Source organism: Phlebotomus papatasi, chromosome 1, assembly GCF_024763615.1.
Source record: "Phlebotomus papatasi isolate M1 chromosome 1, Ppap_2.1, whole genome shotgun sequence".
NCBI lineage: Eukaryota > Metazoa > Arthropoda > Insecta > Diptera > Psychodidae > Phlebotomus > Phlebotomus papatasi.
The window spans coordinates 29213722-29235795 of record NC_077222.1 but is presented as its reverse complement, the minus strand read 5'-3'; the positions used below and the strand labels follow the sequence as shown (position 1 = coordinate 29235795).

The 22074-nt window shown below is 33.3% G+C and overlaps 2 protein-coding genes across 3 annotated transcripts in view; both read right to left on the bottom strand.

The window, feature by feature from the left end:
• Positions 1-10226, bottom strand: part of LOC129799597 (microtubule-associated serine/threonine-protein kinase 3) — a 28363-nt gene extending 18137 nt beyond the window's left edge. For both annotated transcript variants that reach the window (XM_055843620.1, XM_055843621.1), the window contains exons 1-2: positions 9287-10226; positions 66-136 (exon numbers count right to left, since the gene is read on the bottom strand). In XM_055843620.1, coding sequence (XP_055699595.1) covers positions 66-136; positions 9287-9563 — 348 coding nt within the window. In that variant the 5' untranslated portion in view covers positions 9564-10226. The remainder of the gene's footprint in view (positions 1-65; positions 137-9286) is intronic.
• Positions 10227-12716: 2490 nt separating this feature from the next.
• Positions 12717-21645, bottom strand: LOC129799596 (putative inorganic phosphate cotransporter). The gene is made up of 8 exons (XM_055843619.1): positions 20802-21645; positions 20579-20709; positions 20305-20496; positions 17021-17377; positions 16552-16959; positions 13871-13990; positions 13663-13807; positions 12717-13574 (listed from the first exon to the last, which is right to left on the bottom strand). The coding sequence occupies exons 1-8, from the start codon at positions 20881-20883 to the stop codon at positions 13528-13530; spliced, it is 1482 nt and encodes a 493-aa protein (XP_055699594.1). The 5' UTR covers positions 20884-21645; the 3' UTR covers positions 12717-13527.
• Between the last annotated feature and the right edge of the window lie 429 nt (positions 21646-22074).

Below are 22074 nucleotides of genomic sequence, written 5' to 3'. Positions count from 1 at the left end.
TCTATTGAGGATTTTAAACATAAAATATAGTTAAGAAATACAAATAGAAATAAATAAAAGCTTACCATACTTGCTGACAAAGATGGAGCAGATTTCCCTAATGTGCTATTTCTCACTCTTACTAAATTGGACACTTCTGCAAGAAAATAGAGAAAAAAGTGGACTGCATAAGTGTAAACTTAATTACTGTTAATTGGCGAATTTTATCAAAAACTTCAAACACGAAATAATTTCGAACGATTCACGAATATAAAATGGAAATGGAACTTCGTGCTAAATTCATTGTACTCAATATTTCTTAAGCAATCAAATAATCATTTGGTAAAATCAATATTTGAGAAGCACAATAATTCTAAAACCCATATTCGAAACCTACGCCTTTTCATTTCTCTTTGCTTCCTTTTTCTACACAATTTATTGTTTTGCTCAATACCAGCCTTTAGTTCCCTTTTGCTTTATACATAATAAATAAATGTGTGTATATAATTTCTTATAATGAAAGCAATAAAATCAAAGTATTATTGCAATTATTATTCTTATTAATAAATGTAACTGACATTGATGGTAAGTGATGAAAGAAAACTCTATATATTTAATTATTTACGGAAATAATAGAATCTATATTGTATAGTGCTTTTGTTGTTTTTTAATTAAATGTTGTATGCAGCGGGAATGACAATCATAATTGAACAAAAATATATTTCGATCCAAAATAAAAGATATTAATCCTCGTTGTGAGTACCCTCCCCATTCTTGACCATAATTTTTTTATGCGACATTCATATTTTATTAATGAATAACATCCTCTAATTGGGCGGTAAGGTAATCTTTTAATTATTAATTAGCAATAAAGGGTAGAACAACAGATAAATATATAACTATGTAAATTGGATTGAATTCCTCTTCAAAAAGGAATAATGTTTTTTCCTGAGCTATTTATGGAATGAACCCCTTAGGGCAGCATTGATCATCAAGTCCTTACAAATTCTTCTGAAATTGATGTTCTTTTCGAGTTGACTAAAAAAAACAGTTTGACTATCACATAATGAGACAAGAAACTGAAAATACATGTAAGAAATGAAACAAAATTTGTGTACATATATACCGGTTTATTGGCAATTAAATTCATTCACAAATCGGAAAGCAATTCCGTACTAGAAAATTGGCTAAGAGGTGTGCATTTTAGAATGTTCTTGTCACTAGTAGCATGATTACTCGCAAATAAAAATTTATATTCAAGACAAATAAATCAATTCCGATTACTTGACCAATTCATTACCGATTTGGACTGATATATTTGGATAAGAAATGTCAAGACCTTTCCATTAAATTTAAATTCAACTAAATAGGTCGAATTTTTTTTTCCCAAAGCAATTGACCTTTGTCCTTCAATAATTCAAAATGGCGATTTTTCCGATCATAGGTATGTTTGAATAAAATTTTCTCCTAGGCTACACGTTAACAAATTTCGGTACATATTTGTTCCAATATTAGCTCGTCCATGGACACCGAAAAGTTTTGGAACAGATTTGTACCTTCTAGGAGAGAGAAAAAGGCAATTAGTAACGAATTTGTTCCGAAATCCACCATCGAAGCGAGGAGGACGCCAAATTTTTGGCATTTTCGAGCTACAATATTTATATGGTTTCACTTTTTTTTAATTCGAAATTCTCGAGATTTCCTTCCCCTCCTGCTGCCAGCATACGCATATTATTTTATAATGCACTCGTCTGTATAAAACACTGTTAAATTGACTTTTATTTGATGTTCTTTATGAACTTTCGCCACTGAAATTTATCTCGACTGAAGTATAGGCCTTAACTGTAAAACGAAACGAACAAAATCTTTTAAATTACACAAAATAGTTTCCGACAATTTAAACAAAATGTCTATATTCGGTTCCAAACATTAGGAACAAATTTATATAAAAACGAAATCGACTCAAATTTGTAGATTATTCCATCGTATCAAAACAGTTCTAAAAGAAAACTTTAACACAATTGCCACTATATTTCGTACCAAAATCGTAAATATTGAAACAAAGAAATATCTTCTCCAGGTACGTATTTGTTCTAAAAAAGTTGTTCCAAAGAAAATTTGTTCCAATATTTTGGTCAGTGTCCAAACGTTTTTACTGTGTTACCTCTAAAACATATTCGAAAATAAAAGAGATCTACACTTTCGTTTTCGAAATACAGTAGACTCTCTCTCAAATGGGCATTTGGGGCGAAATGTCATCCGGTTTATCGATAGATTTGGGCGTCAAAGCTTTTGTAAATTCCATAAAAAGTGCTCAATTATAAAAAAACACGATAAAACAGGAAGAACTACAGCGAATTTCAGCAAATTAGCTTTATAATTAAACGTAAAAATTGTCAATAAAATTTTTTGCCCGATTGAAAAAGAGCCGATTGAGGGAGAGTCTACTGTAAACCAAAAAACTAGGTTTTGTAGGGGATGGTGCACGGTGAGGAGAAAAAGGAAAAAAAAACGTCTTAAGTTATTTTTTTGTAATTGGGGGTCACCGAAGACTGAAAGTTGATATCTTTTACCGTTTAAGCTTCAAACCAGTGACAAGTTGGAAAGAAAGCTAATTATATAACCAGGGTTCGGGTTCGGCCAGTGTTCGGGTACTACTGGTCCCTAAAGTGAACAGTGACTGTCTCTACAGGACTCTGTTAGTTAAGGGCGTTACTGCTTTTAATAGTGTTCCGAATGACTCTTCCGAATGAAAAAGCTGCCATTCGGATTTTTTTTTTAAATTGAAGGCTGAGAAGCTTGGAATTTTTTTCCTTTGTTTTTTTTTTGTTTTCACTATTCTTTTTTTTACTTCCTGAATTTATTAACTCTTTCTCTTTGATTTTCATTTCTTTTTTTTTTATTTTCACAATTGTAAAAGGGATAACCGTATTTTGGTGAATAAATTATTACTCTCTCCTTGAGTTCGAGCTGTAAAATAGGCGCCTTGCAAACAATCTCGTAAAAGTTTTGTAAAATAAGTTGATTAATATGTATGTAAAAATAAAAATGTAAAATCTTTTCATTTTTAACAAGATATCTTATTATTTTCAACCAAATCCAGAAAGACTTATTACACTGGATTCTTGTAAAAGTTTTCTCAAAATCTGCTTTCCAGGGAATTTCGAAAGGGATCATCTGCATATTTCGTAAGGGAAATTTAGAATCAAAATAACCCAAATTTATGCGTATCCCTAAACTTTTACCCACCCATTGAAATCGCTTAAAATTCAATTATTTCCCATAAAAATGTCTTCTTAAATCACATTAAAATTTGATTTAGTAAACTCTCAATGTGACCGTTGAAAAAAACACGGCCAATCAGTGCAATAATAAATCAAACTCTCTTTTCTATTAAAAAAAATCTCCCACTTGTATCAAATATTGAGGTTTTTTGCAATTATTTATTGATTTGTGTCAAAAATAGCCCGAAGCATTATTTAAAAATTTATTATTCCACCGTGTGACCTTTTGTTGCTGCTTCAGCATCACCAAAAGGAGTACACTGAGGGGGAAGAGGTGTCAGACACGCGGATAATTTCCGGTGGGAATTTTTACCATCCTAATTATCCAATCGATAATTTTGTACAACATCAGTGAGCTTGATGCCAAGTTATGGTATAGAGTGAAATACCGCGGGGGAGTGTCTTTCATCCTAGATCTCATCTAAACAGTGGCGAAAGGGATTCGCAGAGTGCTCGAATTCATACAATTTTAAGCATTATGGGTCCGGCACACCTTTTAGATCGGGAAAATTTCATGAAATCAAAATTAACATCCTTTTCCTTCTTACATTTTTTGCAAATGTCTTATCTTCTTCTTTCATACTCAAAATTCGATTGAAGTAAATTTAATTTGATGTGATGTGTAAAAGAAGAAGAAGAGGCCGTAAGAGTGACATAGATATACGGAAAATGCCTGAGAAAGAAAGGGGTATGAATTTCGACTGTATGAAATTCTGATTTCTAAAAGGTGTGCCAGATCCATTAAGACAATACTTTCCTCAATCATTGCTTAGAAAAAAGTGATGACGATACAGAAATCCTGAAGGGTTACTACTGATTTCAATAACTTCTGTAAATATTTATCAAAAAATCACTTAGCCCAAATTTAAATATGATTGTTCAATTAAATTGACAAAATTAGATTTACCGTGGTATCACACTAAAGAATTTCACATGAAAATTTTCATGTGATTCACATCAATTGTTGCTGATATATGCCCTATTGTGCAATTTTCTTCAAGAACTTTTAGAAATCGATTCATTTAGTGATAAAAAAGTAGACTCGAGTCACAAAAATTGGTTTAAATAGATTAAAATAGCATAAATACGATTGATAACTAATGAGCAAATAATGAGCAAAATTTGCTCATTACATTTGCATCTGGTACTACTTTATTGCAGTCATTCGGGTAGTTTCTGCACCACAACTCTCCCACCAGTTTATTAGTGATGAAATAATAGGTGAAAGAATAGGTGAGACTTATGCAAATCTTTTAAGAAAGGGCCCCAAATTTTGATTTTATGAAATTATACCGCGCTAAAACGTGTGGCGAGGGCATAAAATCAGAATTTAATTTTTCCCCTACCCCTCCCTATTCCCTAAAAAATCATATGATTTTGATATGATAATGATTATGATATGATTGAAAATGATATGTTTTGGATATGCTTCTAATGGAAGCTACCTAGGCGGACATTTCGTCCTTATACGAAAATATCGTTGAATCATTCTTGATAATGGTTTTTCAAGATAAAAGGTCAAAAAGGCTCCAGAGAGGGTATTTGTCAGCCGAATGGGGTCATGCTTGCGCTCGTTGGAAAGGTCTTGGAATTTGTGATAAGTGTGAACCAGTTCCAATCGGTTTTCAACCGGTTCATGACCGGTAACTAAATGTTATCAGAAAATCAATTTTATTACTCCTAAGCTATTTTGGGTAATCTTTTGAGCAGTTTATGAAACGGTTTAAATAGGTTATGTTTTCAAACATATTTAATAAAATATACAAAGTAAAATACCTATCAGTAAAATAAAATAGTAAAATTTACTTTACTCAGATTACTTTAAATGTGTATTTTTCTTAATTTTGTAAATGGGATATATCGCACAAAAAAAATTGCTACTTTTACTCTGACCTTTACACAAATCTGATACAGAAACGAATTAAAAATTCATAGAGTTCAAACTTTCAGAAGAAATGTCAGTAAGGCTATGACTAAAACGGGCTTCAGACCTAAGGCTTAGTCATGCGGCTTAACTACTGTAATTACTTATCAGTCAAGATTTTGTGAAAAAAAAATTAATTTAGGATTCTTAAAAATCAATAAAATTGGTTGCTATTCAGGTTTTTGAGACCATCGAAGACTGACTGGGGTAAACCTCTAGTCTGAAGATCACTTAAGGGTACTAAAGCAATTTTAAATAAATCAAATTATTATTGTTGCAGTAAATGCTAAATGATTCTACCCTTGAGTGACTCTTAAGTGTTACAGGGTTAATTTAGATAAACCGATAAAGTATTCTTACATAAAGTTTCCTTGCTTTCTTAGTTTATGATTAGTGGTTTAGGGGAATTTTGGGTTTTTAGGGTCAAATCAGTTCTACTCCGGTGCTTAATACACAAAGAATGCCAATAAAGCCAATTAACATCAAAAAATCAAAGAGAAAAAACTAAGAAAAATCTTGCATAGGAGAATGTGATATTCTTCCACGATAACTTATGTTAAAGATGCCGAGAATCCTATGGGGAATATTTTGGAGTCCATGGAAGCTTATGGAAAATTTCAATGTTGAGGGTCGACCGTTAGGATGATATGAGTCAGATGTTGGAATTTCGGTCTAAAAACTTTCTTGTTCTTCTTTATGTTTTTTGGAACTGTCAGATTCATGTTTAAAATTGTATGTAGGCCCTGAAGAAGGTCCCAACCAAGGATCGAAACGTCGGCCAATAAAAACATAAAGAAGAACAAGAAAGTTTTTCGACCGAAATTCCAACATCTGACTTATGGAAAATACTTGCGAATCCACTAGAAACGCTTTCAAAGCTAAAGAATTTTCTGAGAACCAGGTTTTCGGTCAGCAACCACTTGGTCCAAAACCCAGGACTTGGTTCTCAAACTATTCTGGTTATTCCATCTCTCATTCGACTTTACATGGGCCTAACTCATTATGAGAAATTATTATCAACTAGATTTTTAAGGTTAAAGGTTAAAAGAGCTCAACAGACCAGACTTATCAACCGTTATCCACATACTTAGTTTTTTTGATGAGATCTTGGAACACTTGAACTACTTATAGGCCTACAAATAATTTTTAGCCAAATTACAATTGCATTACTTTTATCCGGTTTTATTCAAATTTTAATTTTTTTTATACTACTTATAAATTATAAATATTAGAAAAAATACAAATGGGAAGTAAGACACTTTTTAATACGAGTTTCATAATTGCAAGGCTCCTCAAAAAAGCTATGTAAGCCATTGTGAGGAGACCTTGACCTCGAAGCAGGCCTAGGACAAGCTGGCTGATTTAAATTCAGGATCTTGCCTTGAAATCGAACCCGAACATCTTCATCATCGAATCCGAACCGATAAACGGTTGACAATGATTTTGATGAATGATTATGGTACATAATTGCTTTCAGAAGCTAAATTACTTTATAATAAGGCTCAGTTTAATTTAAAAAAAAAGTCGATTGTGAAAACTGCTCTCTCTTGGAGTTCGAGGAGAAAATCTTTTGCAAAAAAGTACTTCGATTCTTAAGTGCTTTATTTCGACCTATCTAGGAGAATATTTTCATCCATAATCCATATTATGAAAATATCATTGAATAGCTTCTAGTAGCAGTTTTTCAAGGGCAAAGTAATAAAAGCTCTAGATATTGTATTTTATGAAAAAATGAGGTAAATTTTGCGTTATTGGAAAAATCTTGAAATCCCTGATAAATTTGAATCAGTTTTAATTGGTTATGAGACAGCAATAAACCGTTTATATATCGATGATTAAATTTCGATCTCTTGAGTCATTTATAAATGGTTGCAGAAGATTTTGCAGTAGCTTTGAAAAGTAATCAGTGAATATTAATTACGTCATATGCATTTCCCTATCAAAAATAGAGTTTTTTTGCTCTGAGCTCCTCATTTGACAAAGCGAAAACTATCAAGTTAAGAATCATTTGAACATCTGAGATATGGTTTATGGTTTATAAAGCGCTTTAAAAATTATTTTTTGATAAAATTCATGAAACTGTTTTAGGTCTTTTTGTGTTTAAGTCCTTTTTTTATAGTGATTAGTTCTAATGAGTTATGAAATTAGTAATCATTTCGGTTTCATTTCGCTTTTGCGCCCGTATTCTAAGGCAAATCATTTTTCCTTTTTTACAGCACCACTTTAATTTTTCAAATAAAGAAAGATTTATACCTTCGATTGGTCGATAAATTCTAGACTAGAAGTAATAAAGTTCGTTAAACCGATACCAGAGGCGCTGTAGTGTCGTCAAATATTTTGGAAAAAATGGGAAAATATTTTTGCAAAATTTAACGAATATCTGAAGAACCAAACTTTATCATTAACTATATTTCTATTCTAGTTTTTTTGTCAGATATATTTAAAGCTTCAATACTGTTTCAAATGAAAATCTACCAACCAGGTAGAAAAAGAAAACTTTCAGATAAAAAAAAATAAAAAAGTAACATATTGAAAAACATTTTAAAAATAACATTTTGCTTGCTTAGAATATAAAAAATGGTAAATTTTTCTGTTTCAGTTTTACTGCTCGAACTCAAAGAGACAGCAGTTATATAATCGTCTTTTTTTCAACTTGTCACAGTTCTGGAGCTTAAACGGTAAGAGCTATCGACTTCCAGTCTTCGATGACCCCCAATAAAAAAAAACAAAATCTCGACGTTTTTTTTTACTCCTCTCCATCCCCCCTCTATCCCCTCCAAAACCATGTTTTATTGGTTTTTCTCAAAATTGGCCCAAGCTTTTTCAATGGATTTCGGATATGTTTTAGAGGCATTCCAGGCGAATATTTCGCCCTAACATACTTATGACCGGAAAATTCGTCATTTTGAATTATTGAAGCCCAAAGGTCAACTACTTTGGAGAGCCCAATTTTCAACCGATTTGGTTAAATTTGGATTTTTTGGAAAGGTATTGAAATTCTGAATACGCCTGTATTGGTCTTCATCGATAATGAACCGGTTAAGTGCCGATTTTGAATAATTTTTATCGGAAATTTTTTTACTTGACCTTAAATTTGTTCTCGAGCTAGAGGTCACACTGTAAGAGATGTCGATTTCCGGTCTTCGATGACCCTCAATAAAAAAACAATATCTCTAGACGTTTTTCCCCTTTTTCCCCTCTTCTAAAAACCATATTTTTCGGTTTTTCTCAAAATTGACCCAAGCTTTCTCAATGAATTTTAGATATGTTTTAGAGCTAGTCCAGGCGAACATTTCGCCTAAACATACTTATGACCGGAAAATTCGTTATTTTGAAATATTGAAGGTCAAAGTCAACCACTTTGGAAGGATAATTTTTCACCCGATTTGGTTAAATTTGGTTTTTTGGAAAGGTATTGAAATTCCGAACCCGACTGCATCGGTCATCTCTTTTTTTTAATTAAAAAAAAAAAAACAGTTGTAGCAGAAGGCTTTCATGCTTCGCACAGACTTTGGTTTCGAACACTTCATATTTTTTCCATATTCCTTTAATAAATCTGGAGGGAATTTCTGTAATATGACAATATCATATGTCAAATTTTCTTTATAAAATCGAATACAGAACAACATTTAAAGATCACTTACTGCTGAATGGTCATTGCAAGTAGCTCTATAAAGCTCCTAGTAATTGATATGAATCGCATTTTTGTGTAATTATCCCGGGCACATTAAAAAAAAATTTTGTCATACAGTTGACTGTATGACTTTGTCATACAGATACATAATTCCCCTTCTGAACTAAGTTTTTTTTTTCAAGAAATGTGCAACATAAGACTAGTTATAATAAATTTATGTTGCTGTGGGTCAAAATCATTAAAGGAATACAGGAAAAATATAAAGTGTTCGAAGCCCAGAGTGTTTGCGAAGCCTAGCCTTCCCCTACTTCTAAAATTTCTCATGAGCGAAATAAGTAACCCCCAGATTCAATTGAAGAATTGGAGCATTCGGCGAAGGGATTCCCATTTTGTCACAAATTCTTATTGGAATGGTGAGTCATGCAATTAAGAAAGGTTCTGTAGGGGGTGAAATAGGGGTCATACCTGAGCCACTGCCACTGTTCCGGAGTGGATTGATTTGTGGATGCTGGTGATAGGATGTTTTTCGGTGGGGTTGCTGCTGCTTGGGCACAGCCCCAAATTCCCGTACTGATCCGACAGATCCACTGGTAGCCCCAGAACTGCCCACAGAACTCATTGAGTCCTGCTCCAGGTCATCGGCAATGAGCACTCTGGCCAAATGAACGGACTGGGGCCTCTTTCTCCCCACTTTGGGTGAGCTGTTGCGACTCTTTGGACTGCCATGGCGCTCTTGACTCATATCTCTGCGAGTCCAATTTAATTTAATTAGCTTCCCGAGGTGTGTCTGTGTGTTCAGCGACAATAGATGGGGCCTCCTCGGCAACTTTGCGGGGGGTGGCGATGGGAGGTGTGTTGTGCTCTAATTTGGCAAAATGTCTCGGTTAAATTTGCGCGACATTATTATTCTACTCTGCCCTCTTGTCACAAATTCACGACCGAGTAACAATTTCTTCACCTTCACAATTTACAAATCACTGCGATTGAACTCATTTTGCCCCCAGCACGAACTAGAACACTTTTTCCATCACTGGCACTGCAATTTTCACGGCTTTTCCACCCACCAGGACGGAGGATTGCTTGCAGAAGGACATAGAACCAAGTGATTTGGCTAAAAACACTGATTTCATCTTTTCTCCAACACTTCCAAAATTGATGACACTTTTCTTCACACACCAAGAGACTATAATGGCCGCCCTCTCGAGTCACTCCAATTACACAATTTTCCACGATATCCAGCAATCTGGATCACAATTTTCACTCATAATGGATGTAAAAACACCCCCACTCACTCTAAATCACACTCATTGCAGATTTTCTTCTGCTTAAAGTACTTTTCTCTAAGAAAACCGCGACACTCTCGCCCCCAGAAAACTCCCAAACACGGACGTCACTGAGTCTTCATTCCCCCGCCACTGAAAGCGCTGCATGCAACAATCGATGGCAGCGCACTTCTTTCTCCATGTGCTGAAGACTGAAACTAAAATTTAAAAATTTCAACCGTTAAGGAAAAGTTTAGGAAAATTTTGGATAGGGGAAAGTGGGGCACCATTGAATGGGGGCAGCTCTAAAATTGGTATTTTTCACCCATTGCTAAAAAAAATTGCACCTTATCATGATATAATTGAGTTGCACAAGCAGATTGAGAAACTAATATAGCTTGTCCACGATAAAATTGTTCCCAAGAATAATGCTTCAAAAATGAAGTCTACATTAATATTTTTAAAAAAAAAGAAAAATATTTGTTGAAACTTTAGTTTTAGTTCATTGTAGATTTATTAGATAGGTATATTAGTTTTTTTTATTCAAGTATTTGATTGGCGAAATCTCGAATCTTCTTCTTGAGTACTCCCATCAAGGTCTGCAAAAGATCATCACCGCGGTTCTTGGTTGTTTCATTCCATTTTTTCTTGAAGTCCTCGATGTTCTCGATGCGTTTAGTTAGCCTCCTTCTTCAGATCGCATTTGATAATACCCCAATATGTTTCAACTGGACGGAGATTTGGAGTGTTTGGCGAAATCATCTCCTTGGGTACATAACGAACGTCGTTCTCCTCGTACTATTCTTTGGTGGCTTTTGAGTAATGGCACGACGCCAAATCTAACCAGATAGCGAAGATCGGGGGTATGTCATGACATCTGTACAGAGGCAACAGGCGTTTTTGGAGCCACTCTGTGATGTAAATTGACGAGTTCATGTTGCCGTTACCCTGCAACATGAACTCGTCATTTCTAAATTAATTTCTTTTTATAATTCTTTAAAAAATTGTTCTACATTTATCTACAATCCTACAATTTTAACCTCATAATTACGTGGTTTTCGTCGAAATAAATCTAAAACAAGTTTTTGAACTTGTAATTGTTACTTTATGTATATCACATACGTTAAAGTTTTATACAAGTTTCCAAGTAATAAAATAATACAGTAGACTCTCACTCAATCGGCTCTTTTTCAATCGGGCGTCAAATTTTGTTGACAATTTTCACGCTTAATTATGAAGCTAATTTGCTAAAATTCACTGTAGTTCTTCCTATATTATCGTGATTTTTTTATAATTGAGCGCTTTTTGTGGAATTTACAAAGGCTTTGACGCTCAATTCTATCGCTAAACCGGATGACATTTTGCCCCATATTCCCGATTGAGAGAGAGTCTACTGTATTTAGAAATTTAAAATGTCGTAAAAATCACCATAATATCGATATTTAAGTATTAAATAATATAATAAAAGCTTGTACTGCCTAATTGCGAGGAAAAAAAACAATAACACTCGAAATTGTGAAGGTTTTATTTAGTTGGCTGAGTGCTCGTTTTTCGTTTGAACCTCAATATCGAGGTTAAAAAACAATCTGAGAGAAAAGTTGTACATAGACGAAAATGTAGCTGATTAAATTCTCTATCAAACCCACAAAACTGATTGTTAGGGACAGTCCTAGTTTTCGAGATATTTTTGATCAAAGTTGCTAAATTGTTCGATTTTTCCATGTTTTATGACATATTTGAGACTACAGCGCTCCTGGTGTCAGTTGTATGAACTTCATCTGTTCAGAGGATTTAACGGGCATGTAAAGAAGACCAAATTATTCCATAGTGAGAAATAAATCGGTTCAGCAGAATCGGAGATACAGTGCTGTCTCTCTATATGCACAGTTTGGGTACTTTTTTTGACAGTTCTCTCTCTGAATATGCACAACTTTTTTTGAAATTCCCAACGATTTTTTTCTTTATTTTAGTAAATTATCATTTTTTTATTGTTCTAGAATTTCCCGTGTTATTTTAAATTTAATATCAGACAGGAAAAATAAAATTAAGAAAATTAAAAACAAGAAAAATTAGTTACCAAGAAAATAATTTTCTTTATTACTTTGTCAAAATGTAAACAAATTTATTTTGAATGCAACCAACACAAAAGCTGTGCATATAGAGAGTGTGCATATAGAGAGACAGCACTGTATAGGCACCCAAGTATCAAAAAACGGCAAAAACGGTTTTGCCTAGATTCTAGGCGCAAAATCCAAATGAAATCAAAATGATAAGTATTTTCTTAAATCATTTGACCCTAGCATTAGAAAAAGTAGCATGAGAACCCAGGGACAAAAAAAAGTTCACAATTGTTGCACAGTGTTATCAATATTATTGATAATTACGTGATAATTATGTGCAAGTCTCTTGGGAAAGGCAAAAGAAATTCACATTATTCGAAGGCATTAACTTTCCCCTACATAATCAGTTTTTCTTTAATGGTTCCTGTTACGACTGTTTGGTTGTTTTAAAACCATTTTAGAATGTGCCGAAGACTGAAAAAAACAGTTAAGACAAGAACCAACACAAAGGAAAGTCGATAATGCAGAAGCATTTAAGAACAATAAAAAAGTGCTAAAAAACTGTACAGGAAATATATTTCCATTTTTCTCATTTTTATTGGAATATCACCATAACTCAGACAAGTTTTTTTTTACAATCTCATAATAATTAATATTAAAAAAAAACTAAAAAAAAATAACATTTTTTAATTAAAAACAAACCGACAATTTTTCTCTTGCTCCCTGTATGAAAATAATTACTTACATATGTATGTACATTTATTTTAAATTTATCGTACCAAAAGATAAATTTATTGACGGTTTTTGCATAAAAAATTATGACGTTTCTTTACTAGAAAAGGAATGCAAATTTGAGAGAAAAAGTGCTCATTAAATGATTTAATTGGCCAAAAATGTGAAAAAGGAAGCATTATTTCTTAAATCATGAAAATGATAAAGCAAGTCGAAGTCTCTGCAATGTCATATAATTTTTTTTTAATGTTTAACAGAAAAAGATATTATCACTAATGGCCTCTACACACTATGAGAAATTTATTTAAATAATGCCCTTTTAAAGAAAATTTCCTCTAGGCAGAAACGTCAGAATTTTTTAAAAAGACAATTTTTGACGAAAATTGCTTTTAATGTGTAGACACCATAAAGTTATAAAATAAATTGCTAAAAGGAACAAGAATGCAAAACTTAAGAGTTAAAAAAGTTTTTTTTTTTTAAATAAGTTAGAACTTTAATCGAACACCGGTATTAAAAAACTTTGTTGCCCGTTTTTGCCCCATTCAACCTTACAGCATGTATTCCACCACTATAGACACAGTTTTTTTCTAATACAAGTTTAATATGGTACTTTTGAATACAATACGTTACATTTGTATATAAAAAAAACTATTTACTTAATAATCGTTGTCACAGTTTCGGTTGACTTGCCAGCGTCATCTGAAGAAAAAAAATCAAAAGAAATAAATGCATTAGTTTATTAAAAAATAATTTTATTCATCACAGTCTGGGGAAAGTAAAAGCTTACGGGATTCTAACTCATCACCATCTCTTTTCGAAGAATTGTTCCATGGCTGAATTTCTCCACTTCCGAAAATGACGAAGAACGTATTTCCGACGAAGTAAATTGCAGCAGCAACGAAGAACACAGCTCTCCATTCAACTGGATTTGTCTGGATAATAAAAAGGATTTTTAAGAGAAATAAATTTTGAATTGGAATTGTGGTTAATATTACAGCATCGGACACTATCAGTCCCACGAAGAGTGGACCCAGAATGGACATAATGTTGGCTGAGAAATTCGTAATGCCCATTAATGTTCCAGCATAAACCGGAGACAAATCCATGTGATTGAGCTGTAGATGAAGACAATAGAAAAGATAATTATCATTTGTGACATAGGTTACATAAATACTTGAGATCATTTTTCTACCTATTAAACGAAAATTACAGAAATACAGAAAGATACGAAAAAACAGAAAATAACGTTATTCGAATATTAGAACATAAGAAAATTTTTTTTTCAAGATTTTTGGGAAATTCGAAGTAAATTGTTCGTAATAATAAATGTAACTTTTTACGAAAAAATTACCTGAAATTCTAAATGAGTTTTAAATCACATTAGAAGGTATTTCTTAGGGTCCATATACATACACTTATGCCCTAGACAGACTTACGACTTAAGTCGAGAGACGGCTTAGTGGGAAACTGATGTAAATTCAATCTAATCATTATTTTAATTGTAATTAGATTTAACTCTTTCGCGTCTTTAGGGTAATGTCATGACTCGGGGAAAAAAGTTTTTTTTCGGGTATTTACATTAATTGAAATCTATCTGTTCGTGCACGACATCATAATAGAAGGATGTAAGATTCTTGGCTCATTTTCTCAAGACTCCAAATAGATTTCAATTAATGTAAATAGCCAAAAAGAAACTTTTTTCTCCGGGTCATATATGACCCTAAAGACGCGAAAGAGTTAAGCCGGTAAAGCCGTCCCTCAACTTAAGTCGTATACGTCTCCAGCACTTTAGGCTGACCCTTGAGAATATTTAAACTATAAAATTTGGCAAATTTGGCAGTAAAGATTTATCCCAAATTGTCATATACTGAGGGATTAATTTTTAGAGACTTTTTTCATAAATTTCCTTTACCTAATCCTTTACTCTATGATCAACTTGACTCAATTTGGGCCCTAAACAGGTGTCAGTTTACAGGTTTAGGGGAAGTGAGGGATGGTTCGCACGCTTTTTGGAAGTCAATATTCAATTTTTTTTCTGGCTGAACGGTAAAATGGAGAATCAATTGCGCTATACCAAAAGAATCTGTGGTCTTTTAACTTTCTATGCGTGCTTCATTCACTGCCGTAAAATCTGTTTTTTTTTCCTGGACAGGAAAATAAAAAAAAAAGTATGATGATTTGTGCGAACCTTGCCTGTGTAGGCAAGATTCGCACGATGGGTTGTTCAGGTTCGTCATTGCATTTTTTCCTGGAATAACTCTTGCTCACAATTAAAAATTATTTACCGATTATTAGATTCTAGTTCCACGAATCCACGGAAACCATTATTTCACTAAAAGAAGGTATCTAAAACAGTTTTCTTGAAGCACTGTTTTTCTTGCAAATTTATGTCGAAAAATCGACTGAAATGTGAAAATTTCAAATGTGACAACCCTAAAAATTTATCAGCTGTCTTTTCTTCATCTCCCTTTCCTTTGTTTTCCTCTTTAAAGTTATGTTGTGATTTTAAGCTGCTGGAGTTACCTGATGAGTTGGCGGACCATAACACTTTCAGTGGTTGAACCAATACGCAGTGTAGTATTTAGGATTTTTTCGTCACTCGGAAAATAATTTTCCTCCGATGCAAAAAATATTACGTAAATGTCAATCCAGATTAACCCTTTATCTATTGGTGTAAGTGATTATTTATAAAAATCAATTTAACTGTGAGAAATCACACGAAATGTGAGCCGTCAAAATTTCCCATTTTAGGCCATTTTTGCATTTGTGATTCTAGAACCTAGGAAAGAAGGGCTAGGTTGCTTATTTTTGCAGTGAAGATGAGGTTTATGATTATCTATCTAATGCCTAAGAAATGAGGAACTAGCACTTTTCAAACAAAGAGAAAACTCGGATTGTTCGAAGGCTCACTTCCCCTATTCTACTTCCCGAATGTCTTGAGATCTCGAAATCTTAAATAGCAAGTAATTTTATTGATTTTTTAAAAATCTAATAGGGAAAGGTTTTCAGGTTTTGTACACACTTTGGCTTCGAAAACTTCATATTTTTCTCATATTCTTTTTGATGTATTAGACTTATGGCAATATAAATTTGTAGCTAGTCTTAAATCATGTGTCTCCTGAAGAAAAAGTTAGGTCAGATTCATTAAAGGAATATGGGATTAAGTGTTCGAAGCCAAACTATGTGCGAAGTCTCTAGGCCTTCTCCTACACTGAGAAAAATAGAGAGTGCGATTAACATTTTTCCTCAGAAATTTAACATTTTTAGGTGTAAAAATATATCAACATTTTTTAATGTTGATTTTACACCTTATTAAGAGTAAAATTAACATGAAAAAGGGTAACTTTAACCCCTAATACACCTAAAAATGATAATATTTACACCGATTTTGGATCAATACTGCAGGGTAAAATTATCATATCCGGAGTGATATTTTAACTTTTTCGGATTTCGCTCAGTGTATAGATCATTTTCCCTTAATCCCCTCAATTAATCCATAAGCTATACCTAAGGCTTAGTCATATAGCTAAGCCTTAGATCTGAAGCCCGTATTACTCTATGTCCTAAAATAACGGTCTCGAAAAACTTAGAGATTATTAGTATATGATGGTTCAACTATCGTAAAGCTAGCGTAGGCTTTACGTTATTAGTATTAGAAAATGTTAATTGGGTTTACCATAAATCCAACGTAGGTTCCACTGTTGATTCCTACGCCAAATGTCAGCAAGAATACAGCAATTTCCGTGTGATCCTTGGTAACATAGCCAAGACCAATGAGAGCAAACATAGGAATGTAGAGTCCAATCGAATTGAAGAGCTTCCTCGTATTACCAACAGACAAATAGCCCCGATTGATGAGGTAGTCGGAAATGGGACTCATAACAAAACTGCCCAACCACATTACTAAATAGGGCAGGGCAGATAAGAGAGCATTTTTCTTAATGTCCATCTCAAGTACATTCTTCATGTATGTCGGAATCTCAGTTAATAGCGTCCAGAAACCCCAATTTTGAGCACTATGTGCCACGATAAGGGAAATGAATGGTAGTGATGTAAAAATCCTCCGCCATGGAGTCGTTAACTTCTGCAATTAGATAAGGCTTCAATGATTTTTTTTTCTGCAATAGTGTAAATAATAACATTACCTTTATCTCCTCCGTATCAGTCTCTTGACCAAGTGATTCTTGTATAAATTCCCGCTCTGTGGGGGTAATTCTAACGTCTACTTCCGGTGAATTGCTTCCAAATGTGAAAAATAGAGCTGTCCAGATAACACCGATGATTCCAGATGCGTAGAAAATACTTGGCCAGCCGAGGGACGAAGATGCCAGAAGTCCAGAAATGGCCAGCATGAGAACGTTACCGAGTGGAGAACCAGCGTAGACGAATGTACCTAATCTTGATCTTTCCGATGGGGGAACCCACGTAGCCAGAAGGGTATGAACACAGGGGAAGATGAACCCTTGACTGACTCCCAACAATATCCGCAGAGTCACTACAGCCTGGAAACATCCGCAATTTAGATTAGTTAGACGTTTGATATTAATTAACTGGCGAATTTGTGGAGAAAGTATCGAAATTATGAACAAGTGCTGATCTCTGAATTTCAAAGTATTTTGTGAACGTACCAAATAAACAATTCATATTGGTAAGATGAAAAAAATTAGTGATGCATACTAATTTAATTTGTTGTTTTTTCTCATACAAAATACAAAACTTTTCAATAGGATTCTTTGAAATCCTAGTGTACTTATCTTCTGAAAAAATAAGCATTGCCTCTGAATTGACTTTTTGATCGTCCGTTCGTTAGGTTAAAAGATAGCAAAAAGAATTAGAGGCCATGACTTCGATTCTTATTAAGAAAATTTGAACCTCTATTTACTATGGAAATGAAAGGTATTGGGAAATACAACAACTTTAAGAATATTTCGATTCTAAAAGTCTGAATCATTTGCTGATGACCCTAAAGATAGAGAGAACTAATGAAGAAAAATCACGAAGTGCTCGTATGCATTTTTTTGGGCTTTGCACACACTCTGGCTTAGAACACTTTATATTTTTCCCATATTCCTTTGATGAATTTGTCCTCTATAGAAATATATTTAAATAACTAGTCTTTAATTATAATTCCTTAAACAAATAGGTCAGATTCGTTAAAGGTATATTTGGAAAATATGAAATGTTCAAAGCCAGAGTATGTGCAAAGCCTGAAAGCCTTCCCCTATTTTGCCCGTTGGCGATTTTAAAGGTGCATTGAGGAGTTGGATGTTTGAGACAGAAGCTCTCAAATATTAAATTATTTTATTTCTTATAATAATAATAATAAATAAAATTAGTATTTCAAGTTGAGTTTTTTTATTGATATAAAGGTGTTGTCTTACACTGACTGAGAGAAATCCGAAAAAGTTAAAATAACATTCCCGAAATGTTTATTTTACGTTCTCTTTGCACTTAAATGTTAATAATTATTTTTGTATGACTTGTAAAATTCAGCAAGAAACGGTTTGTAAAGTATTGAGGAATATTTGAAAATTTTGATGAAACACGTGATCTCTGAACTCAATGTGTCATTTTAGTACTTCGAAAAAGTCCTTAACTTTTGCTTATACAGATTTATAGTAATCCTACACTGAGAAAAAACGGGGGTGCGTTTAACTTTTTTTCCTCATAACTTTAAAACTTTTTAGGTGTAAAAATATATCAACGTTTTTTACACCTTTTAAAGGGTAAAATTAACATGAAAATGGTAACTTTAACCCCTAATACACCTAAAAAGCATAATATTTACACCGATTTCGGATCAATACTGCAGGGTAAAATTAACATTTCAGGAATGTTATTTTAATTTTTTCGGATTTCTCTCAGTGGTAGTGAAAATGAACACGTTTTTTAGGACTTTGTTGTTCTCAAATGTTTCTGCATTATCGACTTTTCTTTGGTTTGGTTCCTGTTTTGACTGGTTTCCAAAGTTGTCATCGTGTTTTAATTAAAATCACCATATAGTCGTGACAGTAAACAACACAAAAGAAAATTGTTTACGTAGACACACTTAAGAACAGTAAAGTGTTAAAACACATATTCATTTTCTATTGGAATAGCACGAATAGCACCATAAAGTACATCCATTCGATCAGATTAAATATTCAAAATTTTGTTTCTGGAACAAATTCAAGAGTAGTAAAGGGTCATTGCTTATTGAATTGAGTGGGTCTAATTGAACTTCTTCACAGCTAAACTCTTCCGGGTGTATAAGTTTTATATATATGTAAATGTAAAATTTCCCAAAGCGATATAGCCCTCTAAATGACCAAATAGACCCAGGCTGATCCTCGAGAGTATTTAAATTTTAAAATTCAATAATAATGGATTAGGTAAAGGAAATTTATGCAAAGGACCTCTAATTGATGATCCTAAGTCCTAAGTAAATGACAGTTTGGGATAAATCTTTATCGCTTAATTTTACAGGCTAAATATTCTCGATGATCAGCCTGAGTCTATTTCGGTTCTAAGAGAAAGTACGGTACCTTGGGAATCTTGAGGCTATCTAAAACATTTTCTGAAGAGAAGTATGGGGCAAATCCATTAAGAACATGGGAAAACTGAGTCTGAAGCTTGAGTTGTCCGAAGGTAGGGGGAAGTGGGGCACCTTTGAAAGTGGGGCAGTTTTGAAATTAGGATTTTTCTCCTATTTTTAAGTGGAACTGAGCTATATCATAATGTAAATTAACTTCTCAATCTGTTTGTGCAGCTAAGTTATATCATGAAAAGGCTCAATTTTATTTAAAAATAGGTTAAAAATCCCAATTTCAAAGGTACCCCACTTTCAAAGGTGCCCCACTTCCCCCTATCATGTTACTCCGTATATTACCCCAGTTATAGAGTAGTGTGCCTTATAGAGGAGATGTTATTACATTTGATTTTCTAATCTCTAGTTTTTGGTTTCAAAATTGATAGATGCATTTTTTGTAAGTACGGTATACTCTCGCTTAGCCGTTTACTCCGTGTCCGAGCGTCGTAAAATAATCTGGATGTTGCCAGTTACATTTTAATGTTTGGAAGTTTTTGTTAAAAGCAAATGTGATCTAATCTGCTGAGAATTTTTCTCAATTCGACTTTTTTTGGAACGGACTTTTTGGAATTCAGGGAGAATGTTGATTTGGCCAGATTAGGATGCATTCCACAAACTTAAAATAAATCGCTGAATTTCAAACACTTTAACGTGTATCAACAATTCCATAATCCGGGTGACATTTTGGTTCCAAATGCAAGGATAAGCGAAAGTCTACTGTACTCCCTATGCAGCTCTAATATCCTTAAAAAGCTAAGAAAAGAAGACCGATTAAAGCTGTTTTGATCTATTAATTACATTCATACCTCTAGTAAAAAATCACGTCTGTTAATCCCAAAAACTCATTCCAATCATACTTACAACCCATCCGCCTAAATTAGCTGCAACTGGAGTAAGTAGAGTTAACACGGAGCAAACTCCCATACTGACGGTTAGTAGAATTTTGGCGCCAAATTTTCGTGCCCACGTTCCAGCTGGTAGTTGAATAAGAACATAGCCCCAAAAAAAGCTCGATAGTATTAGTGATTGTTTCTGTTCATTCCAATCGTACTCCTGCATCACAAAAAAAACAAATATAATAATATGTTTGGAAAACATTCAATGATAGTATCTTGAATTTTTGCTATGAGATTACCTCAAAATCGGGATTCGCGCTGGTATTGTCGACCATTGCCACGATACCCACGGACATATTAACACGGAGAGCATATCCAACAAGAAGAAGGAGGAAAAGCAAGCCTGATTGATAGTGCCGAACGCCTAGGGCTATAAAATAGTTGTCGATTAATAAGAATTTATAGTGGGGGAAACAAAGATTAAAATCTGAGTGAATTGAAAGAATATTTTTTGCTACAAACCAAATTTAAATAATCCATGGTTTTCAGAAGTGGTTTTTGTATCTTGCTGATCTTCCGTATTTTGGATGTCTCGGTTCTTCATTTTGATTTTTAGGAAAAGGGTTGGTGGGTTAATTTAAAGATTTTTCTGATCAATTTTTTTTAATTATATATCATATTTTAAACAAAGCACTTCAGTTTTTACAAATCACTTATTTGGTTTCGGTGTATCTTTATCAGTCAAGGGGTATGCATTAATATGATTTATATTGGTTTTTAATCTCTTTATGACGTAGTCTAGATCACTTGAGCTATCTGACATACATACGTTAGATAGTTCTAAAGAGCTTTTGAAACTACTAACAAAGATCAACTTTAGCAATAATGGAAAAATTCGTTAGCACTTGCAAAAATAACTTTATAAATTGAAAATTCACAAAAAAATATTCCTTATAGAGTGTATGACCTTCATAAAGATTTTTCTGCTCTCAACACCGCACTATTGGTTATACTAGTTGCTTATAGAGACTTGAAGAGAATGGAATGAGCACTGAAGTGAAAGTATCGCAGTGTCTGAATAGTTTGCTATTTTATAGTCACACGCCTCAATGGAAAACTCTTTTGAGATATGAAAAACACTAATTTAAAATCAACAAATAAATCTAGTTGATGACACAGTTAGTCAGAATTTTCTTAAGTTCTTTGAATCACAGACTAATTTTATATGGTGTTATTTAAACTATAAAATCCTTAGATTAGGAAAAGATATTCGTAGAAATCAGCAAATAAAACTTGTCTAACCATCGAGAGGTAAGAGCCAACTGTTTACTGAACCATAAGAGTCGAAGTATATTTGTCGTAAGGTGATGGCTTTGCATTGCATACCTGGAGCAAACAGGTGGGAGCACTTTGGAGGGGTATGCCGGTTTTCTTCTCACACCATCAAACGCATCGTCGCTTTAATCACCCAGTGTCGTAAAAGCATTTTGATTATTTTTCTCTAATTTTTAATTTTTCAAACTAATATACGATATTTTTATTTATTTATTTAATTTTTATTATTTTGAATTTAAATAAAAATAATTATGATTTTTAAAATGTCGAATCTTGAACACAAGTTTTCTTTTGGAATATTTGTTGAATTTATCTAATTTTACATGACTTTCTCTCAACGTAAAGAACTTGGTAACCATAAATTCTAAATTTTTGATTTTAGAATTCCATACTTTCTAAATTCTAAATTCTAGATTCAAGAATGTTATATTTTCTGGTTTTCTATATTCCAGTTTTTAAA

Bases quoted from the DNA above. Each gene is read 5' to 3' on its own strand.
- LOC129799596 (XM_055843619.1), bottom strand. From the start codon at position 20,883: ATGAAGAACCGAGACATCCAAAATACGGAAGATCAGCAAGATACAAAA. The intron at 20,497-20,578 runs GTAATCTCATAG...TTTGTGATGCAG, and splicing joins GCGCGAATCCCGATTTTGAG to GAGTACGATTGGAATGAACA. The intron at 13,575-13,662 runs GTAAGCTTTTAC...TTTTTTCTTCAG, and splicing joins TGGTGATGAGTTAGAATCCC to ATGACGCTGGCAAGTCAACC.